Consider the following 16,903-nt stretch of genomic DNA (forward strand, 5'->3'; position numbering starts at 1 on the left):
ACTTGAGACCTTCACGATTACTAAGAGTTATACTTTTCATGTATAGTTTCCTTGTTGACACTTAATAACACGTGTTAGACTATCAACGGGTCTCAATAACCTCTTATAACTTCCCTATGGCAACTATTCTCAACTTAATTGTGTCAATGCCAAATGTCTCTCTTATGTATTTTTTTTAACTGCTCAAGGTAATTGCTCTTAACTTCCTTACGGTAACTATCTCACTCTCTTCTCAACTGCTTCGAGCTTAATTTACTAGATAAATTCCACTTGTTAGCATCCTAGACATCATTCTTGGCTTTTACTTGTTTAACTTGGATCACCACATCGTATCTATCTTTCAAGTTGTCCACCTCTTATATATTGTTGCATATGTTTTATTCTAAAAGATACTATTTTAATCACAATAGTGAATAATGGTAATAACCACTAGCACAATTCCAAAACATGATTAATTTACAAGGTGATTAGTTGGGATAAGATAACTAGTCTCTTAAAAAGCTGAGTTGAGATTGTCCAAAGTAAACTAAGGGCCAAACCAAGTAGGTTATAAAGATGTTTTTGATAAGCTAAGCTGAGTAGATAACGTAGATCAAGTGCAAACCACATCCAGATTCAAAAATCAACCATCAAAGATAACTCATGGAGAACCTTGTCCCTAGTTCAAGGTTATTTGTTTCAGTCCAAACTTACACAAAAAACTAATACAAATTGCAATTGGAAAACACTTTTTTCTTGAAATAAAGATTAAAGTATATTTTTGATCCTCTAAATTTGAAATTATTTTTATTTTTGTCTTTTTCGATTCAAACTTGCGTTTGAACCTTTCATATTTGATTTTATTTTTATATTAGCTCTATTTTCTATTTTTGTTAGTAATTTAATTATTAAGTGTCAGATTAGCGGCTATATTACTAAGCACTCATAGAATAATGGGATTATTAGCAAAGATGAATAACATGGTCAATAAAAAATAAAAATAATAAAAAAAACCACCGCCAAATAAAAAAGAAACATTATAAAGTTTGAAATTTGAAAAAATTTGCCACAGGTAAGTTTGGTAACCTACCAAATTGAATTGTACACTGGAAAAAGAGAATGAATAATAAAATAAATAAATAAATAAAGGAGAATTATACAATTCTGTTTACTATAGGATTGGAGCGTTTAGTCACACTCTAATAAAATGAATAGTTGACTTCTAAGTTCTAACTCATCTCTCTTACGTGAGACTGATTAATTTGATTGTTATAAAATTTTCTATCACAATTTTGCTATGTAATAACTTATGAGTAGTGAAACAATGGACCCACATAATCCTCTTAATTTATCTACACTATTCACAAATCACCATGTAGCAAAATTGTGATAAAATCATAAAAAAAAAATTGATGACACTAGATTTTGGGTTTGTTTGAAACCACTTATTTTGTTGAAATTAAAAATTTTTTACAAAAAGTATTGTAAATAAAAATAAAAATTAACTGAAATAGTACAGTAAAACTTATAAATAATATCAAAAACTTCAATAAAACTCATAAATAGTAATAAAAATAAATTAAAGAGTAAAATAATTTTATTTTTCATCGTGATCGAAACACACGCTTCCTCTAAATATAAATTGGTTTTTTTCAAGCTTCATCCAATCAATGGTGATGGTGGTGGCGGACTGACAGTGACACAGCTGAACCTACTTCCACGTGCGAAGTTACGGCACGCTAAGCTACTCTCTGTCTATTCCACCAACAAGCAATGTTATTCATCAAGAAATTTAATTAATTACTATAATATTATTTTGATTTTTAAATTTTATTAAAAAAATTTCAAACCTAAATTAAAAATAGAAAGTCCTCCCAAAAAACATAAAGAGTACTTTTTCAATAATTTAGTGATACAAAAAAAAATTTAATACAATTTTAGGACAAAAAATAAAATATTTATAATTGTTTTAAGTGAAAAAAATAATTAGATAAACAAGCAATGTTAAAATATTGCTCAGTTCTGTGACTTCTGTCAGTACTTCAGGTGTGCAAGCCAAGCTTGGGTGTGTGTGTGTCTACTTGTGCCTAACTGGGACCGTTATTTTTTTTTTGAGAATCAAGGGACCGTTATTATATCTGCATAATTATTTAATATTTTCTATTTCCTTTTACTTTCTACATGCATAATTACTTTTTATCACTGCCATGGCAATATTTAAGCTTAGACTCTATTTTATCACGACCCATTATATTATATGTTAATCTAGTTACCTTGTTAGTTTCGACTGAGATCTGAAATTGAAGTGGATTATATATATATATATATATATATATATATAGAGAGAGAGAGAGAGAGAGAGAGAGAGAGAGAGAGAGAGAGAGAGAGAGAGAGAGAGAGAGAGAAAGAAATTGAAGTTACACCTTATGTGAATCATTGATTACTATTAGATCTAAGGGTTAAAAAACACTAATAGTAGTATTATTATTATTCTCTAGAAATTAATGATTTAGACATTAACTATTTTTATTAAAAAAAAAAAAACCACAGGTCCACAACATTAACTCTCTTTTTTTTCGTCCATATCATCATCTTCTTCCTCTTGTCTTTCTTTTTGTACTATACTTTCAGGCCTCCACCATTCATATAATTCTCAAAGTTGGGTCAGAAAGCAGCCACAAGAGTTTCTCTTTTGTTTATTCGTCTGGTGTTACTAGGTAATTGCATAGTTGACGTTGAGAAGACCACATGTGCTTTAAAATTATTGCAGTGAAAAGATATTTCTTAAATTTGGATTTCCTTTACCAACATTAATAATAGTCTTGTATCTATAAAGGAGTTTTTAAGTAGATAATGCGTTTTTTGTTGAAGAAATTTCTTTGTGGAGCAACCATGAGAAGAACTTTCACATTAACTTTAAGAGAGAATCTTGACTAAAATATTTTTTTATATATATAGAGATGTTATATTCAAAATTCTTTCAACAGCGAGCCTAGCAAGAAGAAAAGGACTTGAGAATTATTTTCAGAATTTTTTCCAACAACAAGTCTAAGAAGAAGAAAAAACTTGAGATGTTATTTTCAGAATTATTCCAACCGCCATTCATGATGGAGGCTTGAAAGTATAATGCAAAAAGAAAGACAAGAAGAAAAAGATGATGATATGGACCGAAAAAAAAAAAAGAATAGAGCTAATGCTATGGGTTTTTTTTTTTTTTTTTCTCCTTTAATAAGAAGAGTTAATGCCTAAATCACTGATTTCTAGGGAGTAATAATGATACTACTATGAACGTTTTTTGACCCTTAGATTTAATAGTAATCAATGGTTCATAAAAGGTGTAACTCTTGTAAAGTTACACCAGATATAATTTGAACCATCTCATATATATATATATATATATATATATATATATTCTAATGATAGAATGATAGTGTTAATTATTGCACTCCATGTACTTGAAGTTTGGTCTTTTTCTAGTGCAATTTTATTTGGACAAACTCTATTCAAATTGAGAGAGGTTATATTAATCCAATGTAGAATAGTTGTAACAATTTTCTAGCTCTTTGTTTAATTAATAAAGCCTTTTATATTGTTTAAGAAAATAAATTATAAAAGTTCTCTTTCAATTCATGCACATTTATTAGCCTTTCAACTTTTGAATTCAAAATATTGAATACTATATGTAGGGTTGCAATTTGTACCTAAGCCCAACAAAAGGAATGGTATAGGCCCAAAGAGCCCAATACAATAAATTTAATAAAGAGTGAGTTAGAAATCTTGTTTCTAATGAGCTTAAATGACAACAAAAATGGCCCAAGATTACAAAATGATGAGATTGAATTAGTTTGTATGATGAAAGTAGTCCTCAAACTCAAGCTAAGGAGCAGATTTTTATATTTCTTATTTCTTAAAGATTTATTACAGATATTCAGTCTACAGTGTTTTCTCTTCCTTTCTCCCAATCCCCTTTGTCCGTGACCTTCTCCCATCTTATCTCTTCCTTCTTGCTCTCCGCGTGTAAGTCTAGTCTGTTAACGTTGATATTTGTCCCATCAACACTTTCGGGAAATCTTTAGGTAATAGCTATAAGGCTAAAAATCACTATTCAGATATCACTTCCTCATTAATGCGGCCAGAGACTTAGGTACAGAGTATTCAATGCGGTGATAACAATTTTTTCTTAAATATTTCCCAAATTTTCCTGCTTTCCGTGCTCCCGTGAAACATATCCTCATACATAAGTCCTCCTAGAAGATCATTCTGGACAAAAATGACGCACCATCTGAGCCTTACTTCGCTTAGTTGAGGAGATATCCCTCCTTGGATTACTTCCCTTAGCTTCTTCTGCCACAATTTGCTCGTGGGTCTCTAGGTATGACATCTTTATCGCTATCAATCCATCCTCAGACAGGTAAACATTCTTGGATAAAGCCCATGACCCAAAAATGCACCTTGAACCTTTTATCCCCACACTATATATATAACCAAAACTTAGTAATGGAGAACATATTATTGATATATAGTTGACTTGTTGTATAATTAAAAAAAAAAACTTTAAAAACAATAAATCTAATGGAACTACTAAATACTTTTCTTTATAAGGATTGTTAACCTACGTCATTCAACTAACACTTCCATTTAAATTATCATCTTCAATCACCCTTTGAAATTTCATGGTTGCCTTTACTTCTTGCCTAACAGGATTGCACAAATTTATTATTCCATCTGCATGCATATTAAGGCACAGTAAACAAAAGCAAACATACAAGCACAAAAATCTCCCTTGTAGTTGTTTAATTTCTCTAAATAAATGCCAAGTTAATGTTAGAGTCTCAACACCTATTCCAAACTTAAACACGCCACCAACTCTACCAATTTCCAAATTGGTTCTAAGGCACCACGTAGTACATGCAACCCTGCAAAGCTCACAAATGAGAGCAAGAATTATGCAATTCAATAATAACTATACATTTTTATGTTAATTATTTATTTAAGAACAACAACAAAATTTGAGGAGACTCTCCCCAAAATAACCACCGATCATCATTGAAACCAAAACAATTTTAAACAAAACTATCAATCAAATGAATAATTACGTTAATTTCACTATTTAAATTAGAAAGAGTAGCTACTCGGAAAAGGCAGTAACTTACATTGTTAACTGATACTTGCATTGCATATGAAAAAACCTAACTATATAGTTAACAGTTAAAACCTAACTACGTAAATTCTTCTCCAAGGATTTTAACTTAAAAAAATTCTTTTTTAATAATTGTTACAATAAATGGGGGAGGAAAGATTCGATTTATAATTAGTTTTACTAAAAAAAAAAAAAAGACCATATAAGGTTATTGTGTGGAAGTGAGAGTCTTTGATGCTATATGGCACATTCATATAGTGGACTCAAGAAGTGGTAGAGAAAATCTGTGAATTAAAAATAGAAATGCTCTCAAGCAGTTCTGTGCAATTGGATATAAAATTTATGGGGGCAACTCTTCTCCTTAATTAAAAAAAAAAAAAAGAGAAGAATAAGAGTAGTCAATCAATGATTCAATGAAAGAAGAGAGAATCTAGGAAGAAAAAGTACTATATTGTTCCTTTTTATCCCAGTATGATACAAAAAGAAAATATGGTAAATTATGGAGAGGTATTGGGATCCAGACTATCCAGGTAATTTGTTCTTCAAATAGTTAGTCGCATGAGACATTGCACTATATGCCGCATGTGATAAAATGGTCAAAAATTGACTTTCTAGACACTGTAATTATCACCCAAAATCATGTTATTTGTTTTCGTAAAAGCCAAACTAGAGGGTCCCAAAGTAATGAAGATTAGGTGTTTCTCTCTTTTTACAAAATAGAGAATAGTATATATGGTACTTTAAAACTTTGCAATTATAAAGCGTGGACAATGAATAGGAAAACTTCATATCAAAGAATAGTAGAACATTTTTTTTTTTCAAAAATTCCAAATATCAAATTCCCCCCCCCCCCCCCCCCCCTAAAGCTATAAAATAATTTGATTTTGGGCGGGGTTAAAAGCCTCATCCAATGTCGCCAACTATTTTTGACGTATCTACTTTTGTTTTTTTTCTCAAAAATACTTTTTGATTGGATATCGTTTATTTTACTAAAAATTTATTGCTAAAAATACTATAGAAAAATAATTTTTAAAACTAAAAACACTGTATAACACTTATTGTTGCGTTTTTCCCTGGGTGGCTTGTCCATGAACAGTGCCATGGGACCTGGCTCCAAAACGCAGACAATTTCTATGCTAATGTACGTTAAGGGTCTGTTTGGATACCGTTTATTTTACTGAAAACTGAAAATATTGTAGCAAAATAATTTTTAAATTATGAATAGTTCCGTGTGACCCATGATTTATTGCTTATTGTTGCGTTTTCAGTACTTAGCTGGTTCGTAAACAGTGTCATAAGATCCAATAAAAAAGCGCGAAACACAAAATCATTGCATGGCAAACGCACGCTAAGTCAATATTTGGTTTAGGTGAAAAGTGAAAACATGAAGAATGAAAAACTTTCGGTGGAAAGTGAGTGGAAAATTGAAAATTTTCATTGTTTGATTAAGAATAAAAAATATGGAAAAAATAAGTGGGGCTCAAATTTTTTCACTCAAATCCATCAAATTGTTTTCTTTTCAAATCAGGAAGAAATCTGGGATGAATATAGGGAGGTAAACTGCCATTCCATACAACTTTTTTTTTTCCTACTCTTCAACTATCATTTTTGGTCAATTCCAAACCACTTTAAGTAAATTTACACAAATTACTTTTTTTTTCTCTCATTATTTTTCTCAACCAAACAAATGCAATCTATATTATCTTACATTATTCTACATTTTCATTCTTCCAACTAAATTCACATGGTGAAAAATTAAAATATTTTTCATCATCCTACTTTTCTATCATTTCAACCAAATTAAAACATGATTAGCGCTTTGCATAACTAAAGAAGCTATTTGTAATTACTGCTTATGGTTTCTCCATCAATCAGGTTACTACTTACAGTTTCTCCATCAATCAGATGGATTGAATATGGTTTGCTGATATTTAATATATAAAAAATTATATTTCACTTGCATGAGGTTTAATTCTTTAATAAAGATTAATCCAAAATTGATAAAAAAAAAAATACACGTTTAAATCAATTTTACTGTAAAAATAAATTCATCGAATAAATTACAATCTCAACATATTGAATTAATGAATGAAAAAATATATATAACTAAGTACAAGTTTATAATTTGTAACTTTTAAAACCACATGTTAATATATTCATTCAAATGAAATCAATGGCAAGAAAGATTTAATTAATTATTTTTATTTTCAATTTTTAGGTAATGGACAATAAAATAAGGGTGATGATATTTAACACAACTCACGAAGATGACATGAATACATGGATTTGCATCAAAACAGGTCAAGCCACTTTGACATAATTAATAAATAAGTTAATTCGTGTTAACTTGCTAAACCCGCCATTAACCCGAAATAACCCTACAAAGGTGGGTGTTGGGTTCAAGGCTCAGGTTTTGAAATAAGCCAAAGCCATAAAACAAAAGAAAAGACATAAAGGTTGTAGAGGTACATGTTCATCATATCAATGGTCTATGAACCAAAAGGTACATCCTATTTCTTTCCAAAGGACATGCAAAAGAAAAGAGAAAACTTAGGGACAGTTTTTTACAGGAATTTAGTCTATGGGTTGTGATGAAATTCATATTGTATTCTACCAAACAAAATGTAAGGCATATAGTTTTGACAGAGATATGTGTCATTAGCTGATTGGGGAGCAAGGTTTATCAAAACCTTTATCAACTGCTCTGTTTCAAAATAAATACATTCTTCTTTGTCTTATGTATGTTATTTATTTCACTAAATTGCCAGTGAGATTGTTTATGCCTCCATGAAATGATTATAGCAATCTTGTTTTCACATTCTTTTTCATTCCTCTACATCCATATACCTTAATGCTTAAAAATACGAGCTCAATAATCATCATATTCATGTCATGATAGAGTTTTAAAAACGAAATTGCCCAAAAAAATTAAAAGAACATGGCAAGAATCTTGAAAAGGGTACTTCATGGACCATAGGCATGAATGAGTCCAAAATTTAGCCTTGTTTACCTGTGGTTTGAAATTCCGTGATGCAAATGTTCCGTTGGATTCTTTTTGATCTTATTTGATTTTGTATTTTTATGTTTTTTGTGTTTTTGAAGAAGAGAGACATAAAAATGGAGTAAAACTACCTATTTAGCCTTGTTTTTAACAGAAATGAGTTACAAAAATCTAACTAAGCTATCTTGAGGTGGGTAAAATGTTACATTTTAAGCCACAAGTAAGTAACTTAAATTTCAATTAAACCACAAGCAATTAAGTTGTAATTTTCTCTATATAATAATAGCATTTTCTATATGCCCCACTATATTTTATTACCAATGGTCCAATGGGATACTTTTATTTTGGTCATCCATATATTTCAATATACATGTACATGTCATTATCTTTAATAATTCAAATTATTATAAGATTCCCAGCTAACCAAATTAGGCCAACATGCTTGGACATATACGAGATGTTAATATGTCTAATATAATATGCTTTTACAAAAATTAATCATGTACGTTACCTAACACAAACATGTCCAGAAGTTCACAATTTAATCAAACAATTGTGGAAAAAGGTTGAGAAAGTGCTACGTTTTCCTGGTCAGGTCCAAATTCCTAATTATAATATTTATGAACATGCAAAAAAAAAAAAAACTTTTCTTAAAGCTAAATTTATCTACATTGCACTCAACAAAGTTTTGATTGGAAAATAGAAATAGAAGTTGACATGAAAACCAAATTCGAACGGAATTGAAAATCAGAGACATTGAGGAAACGTGGCGTTTTGCTTATTCTAATTGTAATCACAAATTTTCTCTATTGATTAGAGTTAAGAATTTCTTAGCTGTGTTCAATTTGAACAGTTCAAAAATTCAAAGAAGTCATGTTCATTGACTAAAGAATAACGTTGGTCACCCACCCAAAAAAGTGATAGTAACAAGAAGCTAATGAAGAAAACAAAACTCTTCTCCAAGTCTCATTGGCTATACCATCACAAAAATTGACATGCACAAAAAGTAGAGAACCAACTTAAAGGCATATTAATAATTGTTTTTCTTTTATTTGGGCTCAACCAACCAAACAAAACAAAACAAAAAAAGTTTTGTATTGTCAAGCTTGAAATTCCATAACAGGCCAAAGGCCCAACTAAACCAGGCATTTTTTTCTATAAAACAAAATAGTGTATAAATATGATTGATAAAAAAAAAAATTAACTGATCAGAGTGGCGCAGCGGAAGCGTGGTGGGCCCATAACCCACAGGTCCCAGGATCGAAACCTGGCTCTGATATATAAGAGTAGGCTTCCATTGCAAATTCTATTATTATTTTCGATTTTAAACATCTTTTTATTTATAAGGAAAGTCAAATGAATATATGTCTTCGTTATTTTTTTTTCCATTTCCACTACAAAATATTTTACTCTTTTATAAGGAAAGTGAAATGAATATGTCTTTTGTTGTTTTTTTTTCCCTCCATTTCCACAGCAAGTTCTTTTAACTTTTCTATTTTTATTTTAAAAGGAAAATTATATGAATATATAACATGCGAGACAAAGGATTTTTATTCCACTTTATTCTTAGTGGTTACCACTTATCCCATCACAAAAATTGACATGCGCAAAATGGAGAGTACCAACTTAAAGGCATATTATTCAGCAAAAAAATAAAAAAACCTTAAAGGCATATTAATAATTGTTTTTCCTTTATTTGAGCACAAAAAAAAAGAAAAAAGTGCATGTCTTTCTTTTGACCCGCAAAACAAAACAAAAAAAGATTTTGTACTGTTAAGCCTGAAAATCATTAACAGGCCAAAGGCCCAACTGAACCGGTCTTTTTTTTTCTTTTTTTCTTTTTTGTAAAATAGTGTATAAAAATAATTGAAAAAAGTACATATCAACTGATCAGAGTGGCGCAGCGGAAGCGTGGTGGGCCCATAACCCACAGGTCCCAGGATCGAAACCTGGCTCTGATATAAAGGAGTAGGTGTCCATTGCGAATTTTATTTTATTTTTCCATTTCCACTACAAAATCTTTATATATATAAAAGGAAAGTGAAATGAATATATGTCTTTTGTTGATTTTTTCCATTTGCACAGCAAATTCTTTTAACTTTTCTAATTTTATTTTATAAGGAAAGTTATATGAATATATAGCAAGTGAGACAAAGGATTTTTATTCCACTTTTTTATTTATTTATTTTTTGGATCTTTTTTTCATTTTAAACTTTTGTATACAGGGCAAATGGGCTGGAGGATTTGTATTTCACATAAAAAAACCCACCCAAATAATGATAACAAAGAATACAAATTTTCTATACCACTTTTTGTGTTCCATTCATGTTCTACCAATCATGGTATGTTGAGCTTAGTAGAGTAAGCTTGTAACTGAGTAACTCAGTATGTTGGGATTGACTAAATGGGATGTGGTTAGTATGTTAATTTGTCTACCTTAGTGTCAATATTCAGCAAGCCCCTTGCCCTTGGGTTAAAGGGCACCCCCACCCTCAATAAATGGGTAGCCCACTTCTTTTTTCTTTTTCTTTTTTTAAATCATGGTATGCCATTTGTTTAAATTATTTTCTATTTTAAATTTTGATTATTTTATAAGGAAAGTCAAATGAATACATGACATACCATGATTGGTAGAACATAAACTATAATACAAAATGTGGTACAAATGATTTATATTTGATGGCAAGAAGCTAATAGAGAAAACTCTTCTCCCATTCTTAGTGGTTTATTCCAACACAAATGCTCAGTTTGTTTTAAAGTAAAATATCTTCAAACATAAAATATTTTATATATAAAACATTTACAGGTGTTTGATATGACATATAAAGTTTTTTAAGCAAACCACCAAACTAGATACTTACCATCAAAGTGGTCTCTAGTGACCGAATTGTAGACACTAGTTATTGGAATGACAACTTCGGTCATTGGACATTGGTGAGATAATGTTTCTGATTATTGGATTGCCAGTATCGACTATCTAGCCCATCAAACCGGTGAACAAGTCACTAGATGGGAGAGAGAGAAAGCTACTCTGTGTTTTTGTAAAATATTTTACCAAAATTTTAGAGATAAAAATTTTATCTTTAAAATTGACATGCACAAAAAGGAGAGTACCAACTTAGGGCCTTAGGCATGTGAATCATTGTTCTTAATTTATTGATCCCAAAAAAGCAAAAAGGTCCATATCTTTCTTGTGGCCCGCAAAACAAAAGGCGGAAAAGATTATGTTTTCTATTGTCAAGCCTAAAATTTCGTCACAGACCAAGGCCCAATTGAATCATGCATTTTTCATTAAACTTATGGTATAAATATATTATAATTGAAGGTATATCAACAAATCAGAGTGGCGCAGCGGAAGCGTGGTGGGCCCATAACCCACAGGTCCCAGGATCGAAACCTGGCTCTGATACAATTGAGTAGCTTCCGTCGCCCCCAATTCTTTTTCTTAAATTTCCAAACTCACATAAACGACGTCGTAGCAGCTCACCCTCACCACTCTATCAAAAATCCTTATCCACGTGTTCACTCCTAACTGGCTCCATTCGCACACTGTCCGGGCGATATATCGCCAGAAACAAAAAGATAAAATAAAAAAGAAATTCAAAAATCGAAGAAAACGAGAAAAGAGAGGATTTATTAAAAGTCAAAAACCCCCAAAAAAAAATAAAAAAAGAGAAAAATCCCTAACCCCTTAAAAATATCGCGATAAAATCAAAAAAAAGAACCAGAATCTTCAGCAAACCTCCGATTATCTCTCCGTCGAGAAGCCCAATCTCTTTCTCTCAGTAAGCTCCTTAAATTTCTCGCTATTTCTCTTTCACTCTTTTTTTCATTTTTCTTTTTTTTTTTTTAAAATTATTCTCCCAAACCGTTTTTGCTCTTTTTTAATTTTTAGTAACTGTTTTTTATGTTTTGTGCTCTTATAATCTGAAAACATTTTCAGCTATTATATGGGTCGGATTCACTGCAAATCTGAACTATTACTTGTTTGGTTTGTGAGAAAATGGAGGAAAATAAAGGAAAGTTCGAAACTTTTTTCTCTTTTCTGTAATATGCAAACTGGGTCTGCAAAGCCATTGTTGTTTGTTTCCATGGAAAATGTTTTCCTGGAAAAGGTAAAATATTTAAGTTGTTTTACTAGGATACATTATGGGAAATGGAATTTGGAGCTTGTTTAATTTCTACAAGCAGATTTGGAAGGAAACCCACACATTTTTTTTTTAAAAAATGTTTTTTTTTTTCTGTCTGTATCTGTTTTACTGTTTATGTATTTTTTCATAGTGTGTTGGATTTATTTGAAAAGAGAAACGTTAAAATTTTATCGAAATTTGTGAAGCTGGGATAAGAATATAGGAGGCAATAAGATTTATTTCAGAACTGGGTTTCACAGGAATTCATGAATTCATGTGCCAACAGTGCTCACAATTCTGGGTTAAAAAGAAAAAAACACAAAAATTTGATCATTTATTTGTGCTTGATCGAGTTGATTCTGTTTCAATCAGTTTATAGGGACCACAATTTGAGCTATATAACTATAACATTTATCGTTTATCTATGTTATTGAAGTAATGGTCACACATTTCATTGAGATTACTTATTTTATATCTACATTTTAAGAATTTCAATCAAGTTGCTATTGGTATTGAATTCGATCTTATTCAAAATGTGCCGTCATCCTTGTTACTCTGATGATTGCTTGTGTATTCTTGAGTGTGTAACAAGTACTTTTTTTTGGGTTGCTACATCAGGAGGGCTTGTGTCCTTTTCTTGGGCTCTTGGCAATGTTTGAAAATGTAACTAGTTCATGGTTTATATGAATGATTATCCAGCTGCTTATATTCACTTTTGGCTTGCTTCCTGCATAGGTTGACCTACAGGAGAATTATACAACTTCCACACCCTCAGTAAGTCCTTAGTTTTTTTTGCCATTATGATTGTTGTTAAGTATATAGTGCGTGTAGAATTGCAGTCCTGTGTAATAGACGCTCTAAATAATGGGAAAGTTTATGATCTAGTGTGATTATATCATGATAACACTGTCAATTGCTTGATAACTGTGTCTTTGCATAATTATATACTGTTTGTTTTTCCCAAATTAATACTTCAAATATGTATATATTGCTTCTTAAGTTGAAGACATAGCATCTTTTTTGAAGTTAATTGTGTCAACTCTCTATGATTAGTTTGTTTTGGTGGGAGATGTCAAGAAAGCAGAAACTACTAACATTTATATGAACTAATTATACATTTTTCTTCTGGCAGTGGTTCGAGAAAAAGACATTTGCTGGGAATATGCTGAGAAACTGGAAGGAAATAAGGTGAGATGCAAATTTTGCCAGAGAGTTTTGAATGGCGGAATCAGTAGATTGAAGCATCATCTATCTCGACTTCCAAGTAAAGGTGTAAATCCATGTACCAAAGTGAGAGATGATGTCACTGACAGGGTGAGAGCTATAATAGCACAAAAGGAGGAGATTAAAGAAAATTCTTGTGTTACAAAGCCAAAGCTAGTAGAAGCCAAACCTCCTGGCAATATATCTGTGGTTAAAGCTTCTATGCCTTTGGAGTCAGTAGTATCTCCAGTTCAGAAAGTTTTTCCTTCTGTAACACCAATAGCTCCTCCATCCTTGAACAACCAAGAAAATGCAGAGAAAAATATTGCTCTTTTCTTTTTTGAGAATAAGCTGGACTTCAGTGTTGCTCGTTCTTCATCCTATCAGCTTATGATTGATGCAGTAGCAAAGTGTGGTCCTGGATTTACAGGTCCATCAGCAGAGATACTGAAGACTATATGGTTGGAAAGGATAAAGTCTGAGGTGAGCCTACAATTGAAAGATGTAGAAAAAGAATGGACAACCACAGGTTGTACCATTATTGCAGACACGTGGACTGACAATAAATCAAGAGCTCTGATTAACTTTTTAGTTTCATCTCCTTCCAGGACCTTTTTCCACAAATCTGTAGATGCATCTTCATATTTCAAGAACACAAAATGCCTTGCTGATTTATTTGATTCTGTTATTCAAGATTTTGGCCCAGAAAATGTTGTGCAAATTATCATGGATAGTAGTTTCAATTATACTGGTATTGCAACCCATATTGCGCACAACTACAGAACCATTTTTGTGTCTCACTGTGCCTCTCAATGTTTGAATCTTATCTTGGAGGAAATTTCAAAGGTAGATTGGGTAAGCAGATGTATCTTACAAGCACAAACCATAACAAAGTTTATATACAATAATGCTTTGATGCTTGATTTGATGAAACAGTATACTGGGGCACAGGAACTTATTAAGACTGGTATCACAAAGTCCATATCCCACTTCCTCTCACTGCAGTCTTTGTTGAAGCAAAGATCTAGACTGAAGGTTATGTTCAATAGCCCTGAGTATTCTACGAACTCCTCATACACAAATAAACCGCAGAGCATAACTTGTATTGCCATTGTTGAGGATAATGATTTCTGGAGGGCAGTTGAAGAAAGTGTGGCCATCTCCGAGCCTTTTCTGAAAGTGTTGAGGGAAGTATCTGCAGGGAAACCAGCTGTGGGTTCTATTTACGAGCTAATGACGAGGGCCAAGGAATCGATAAGGACATACTATATAATGGATGAGAATAAGTGCAAGACATTCTTAGATATAGTAGATAGAAAGTGGCGGGAACAACTCCATTCACCCTTACATGCAGCAGCAGCATTTTTGAACCCTAGTATCCAGTATAATCCAGAAATGAAATTTATTCCAGCTATGAAAGAAGATCTTTACAAAGTTCTGGAGATTCTACTTCCTATGCCTGATATGAGACGTGACATCACGAATCAAATATGTACCTTTACTAAGGTGAGAGGGATGTTTGCTTGTAATTTAGCAAAGGAAGCTAGAGACACCGTTCCACCTGGTAAGTACTTGATTTTGTATTCTATAAGATGTCTATAAGCATCTAAGAGTGAGTTGTATGCTATACATTTTTTCAGCATCTTAGTAGAATAGACAGATGTGAGGAGCAGATTGCACCCTATACACCAACTGCAATCCCATTATAGTGCATCATTATGACTATCATGGTTGGAATGATCTCTTAGCTGTAGAAATATCCTATTTTAGGCGAATCCTGCTTAAACAATAGTATTTTGAAGGCCCAGGTTGGAAGCTTGTAGAATTAGTTGTTTAGTTCAGACACAAATTTGAACTGGATTAAGAAGTCAGATTTATGGAGTTCAGGAGTTCCAATAAAATTTAGGGTTTGTCTTTACCATAACAATAATAGATGTCAGATTTAAGAATACTTTTTTCAGCATAAATTTAACATATATATATATATATATATCTGAGTAGTTAAAATCTAGGTAAAGCTAAGTGTAATATGATAATGTGATAAATTCTTGAACAAAGAGACCAAAAGGTTAGTCAATCTTATAATAAAAGAAACATTTGATCAATCTTCTCATGTGAAATAGTTGGATGTATATGTATTCTGATGTCATATACATATCTTATACCATCAAGCATTTTCATATGAGTTCTTAGTTATGCCAGACAGACAGATGTAAATATTCAGACCCAAAGATGCTTCAACTTTTCTTAATACCATCAAGTAGGTTAGACAAAAAATTGTTTGGATTTTCTCATATTTAGTTTTTTTGCCACCTTCGTGGATTGATGGCTTGTATATTATTATAGTAATGTCTCTGTGTGTGTCTGCACTTCTTAGTCATTGAATTGGCAAACTTGCTGCTAAACACATATCGGGCCTTGTAATATGCAGCCTTCCAGCTTTTTTGTTCCTTTCTAACTTTTTATTTTGTCCTGAAACTTGCTGCTAATTTCATTGTAGGGCTTTGGTGGGAACAATATGGTGATTCTGCACCTGTTTTGCAACGAGTTGCCATTAGAATACTAAGTCAAGTTTGTAGCAGTTTCACTTTTGAGAGGCACTGGAACACATTTCAGCAAATCCACTCTGAGAAGCGGAATAAGATCGATAAAGAAACACTGAATGACCTTGTATATATAAATTACAATCTCAAGTTGGCAAGGCAGATGAGAACAAAGTCTTTAGAAGCTGATCCTATTCAATTTGATGACATTGATATGACCTCAGAGTGGGTAGAGGAGAGTGACAACCCAAGCCCAACTCAGTGGCTTGACAGGTTTGGTACTGCTTTGGAGGGGAGTGACTTGAATACTAGACAGTTTAATGCTGCCATATTTGGTGCAAGTGACCACATATTTAATTTGTAACTGTGTAGCCCTCTTAACCTTTAGTGTATCTCTAGTTCTGAAGTGCCTTGTAAGTTGTATCTGTTCCTTTTACAATAGGTGCCTTTTCTTTATCTAGTTGGTTAATGATAAATTAGTATCTGCCCAATGACCATATAGCTTTTCATCCCTGTAGATATTTATCAATTTCAATTTTGGGCATGAAAGTTTTATCAATTTCAATTTTGCACATTGTTTGTTTGTTTATTTATTTATTTTAAATGTTAATCCCTTCCGTAAATTATAGCATATTGAAAGCAAGAATAAATGACCTCACTTTTGGAAGGTGGGAAGAATTGTTATAAAACTTTCTTGTAGTCTTCGTTGTAAATAGAGTCAATGTCATATTGAAGTTCTTGTTGTCTTTCTTGTAAACAGAGTCAATGTCATATTGAAGCTCGTTTTTTCTCAGTGGAAAGGAAAAATAAGTTTTACATTTTAAATTTTTTCAAATGTTTTGGTGCATTAGAGGAGTTATTTAGAGGTTTATGGAATAATTATAAATTTAAAAGTCTTATGCCAAAA

The 16,903-nt window shown here is 31.8% G+C and overlaps 1 protein-coding gene and 3 non-coding genes across 7 annotated transcripts; all 4 read left to right on the forward strand.

Annotated features, from left to right (window-relative positions):
- Nucleotides 1-9,327: 9,327 nt before the first annotated feature.
- Nucleotides 9,328-9,399, forward strand: TRNAM-CAU (transfer RNA methionine (anticodon CAU)). The gene has a single exon. It is a non-coding gene; the product is annotated as a tRNA-Met (tRNA).
- Nucleotides 9,400-10,009: 610 nt separating this feature from the next.
- TRNAM-CAU (transfer RNA methionine (anticodon CAU)) lies at nucleotides 10,010-10,081 on the forward strand. The gene has a single exon. It is a non-coding gene; the product is annotated as a tRNA-Met (tRNA).
- A 1,376-nt stretch (nucleotides 10,082-11,457) lies between these two features.
- TRNAM-CAU (transfer RNA methionine (anticodon CAU)) lies at nucleotides 11,458-11,529 on the forward strand. Its single transcript has one exon. It is a non-coding gene; the product is annotated as a tRNA-Met (tRNA).
- A 212-nt stretch (nucleotides 11,530-11,741) lies between these two features.
- On the forward strand, nucleotides 11,742-16,568 carry LOC142621224 (uncharacterized). 4 transcript variants are annotated; one of them, XM_075794547.1, is made up of 5 exons: nucleotides 11,744-11,905; nucleotides 12,986-13,024; nucleotides 13,383-14,308; nucleotides 14,390-15,017; nucleotides 15,954-16,568. In XM_075794547.1, coding segments are annotated over exons 2-5 (1,962 nt in total). In that variant the 5' UTR covers nucleotides 11,744-11,905; nucleotides 12,986-13,023; the 3' UTR covers nucleotides 16,361-16,568. The 4 variants fall into 4 exon arrangements, with proteins under 4 accessions (XP_075650661.1, XP_075650659.1, XP_075650662.1 ...); XM_075794544.1 differs by having other exon boundaries at nucleotides 11,743-11,905; nucleotides 13,383-15,017; XM_075794545.1 differs by lacking the exon at nucleotides 11,744-11,905 and adding an exon at nucleotides 11,970-12,235 and having other exon boundaries at nucleotides 13,383-15,017.
- The last annotated feature ends 335 nt before the right edge of the window (nucleotides 16,569-16,903 follow it).

Source organism: Castanea sativa, chromosome 12, assembly GCF_040712315.1.
Source record: "Castanea sativa cultivar Marrone di Chiusa Pesio chromosome 12, ASM4071231v1".
Taxonomy (NCBI): domain Eukaryota; kingdom Viridiplantae; phylum Streptophyta; class Magnoliopsida; order Fagales; family Fagaceae; genus Castanea; species Castanea sativa.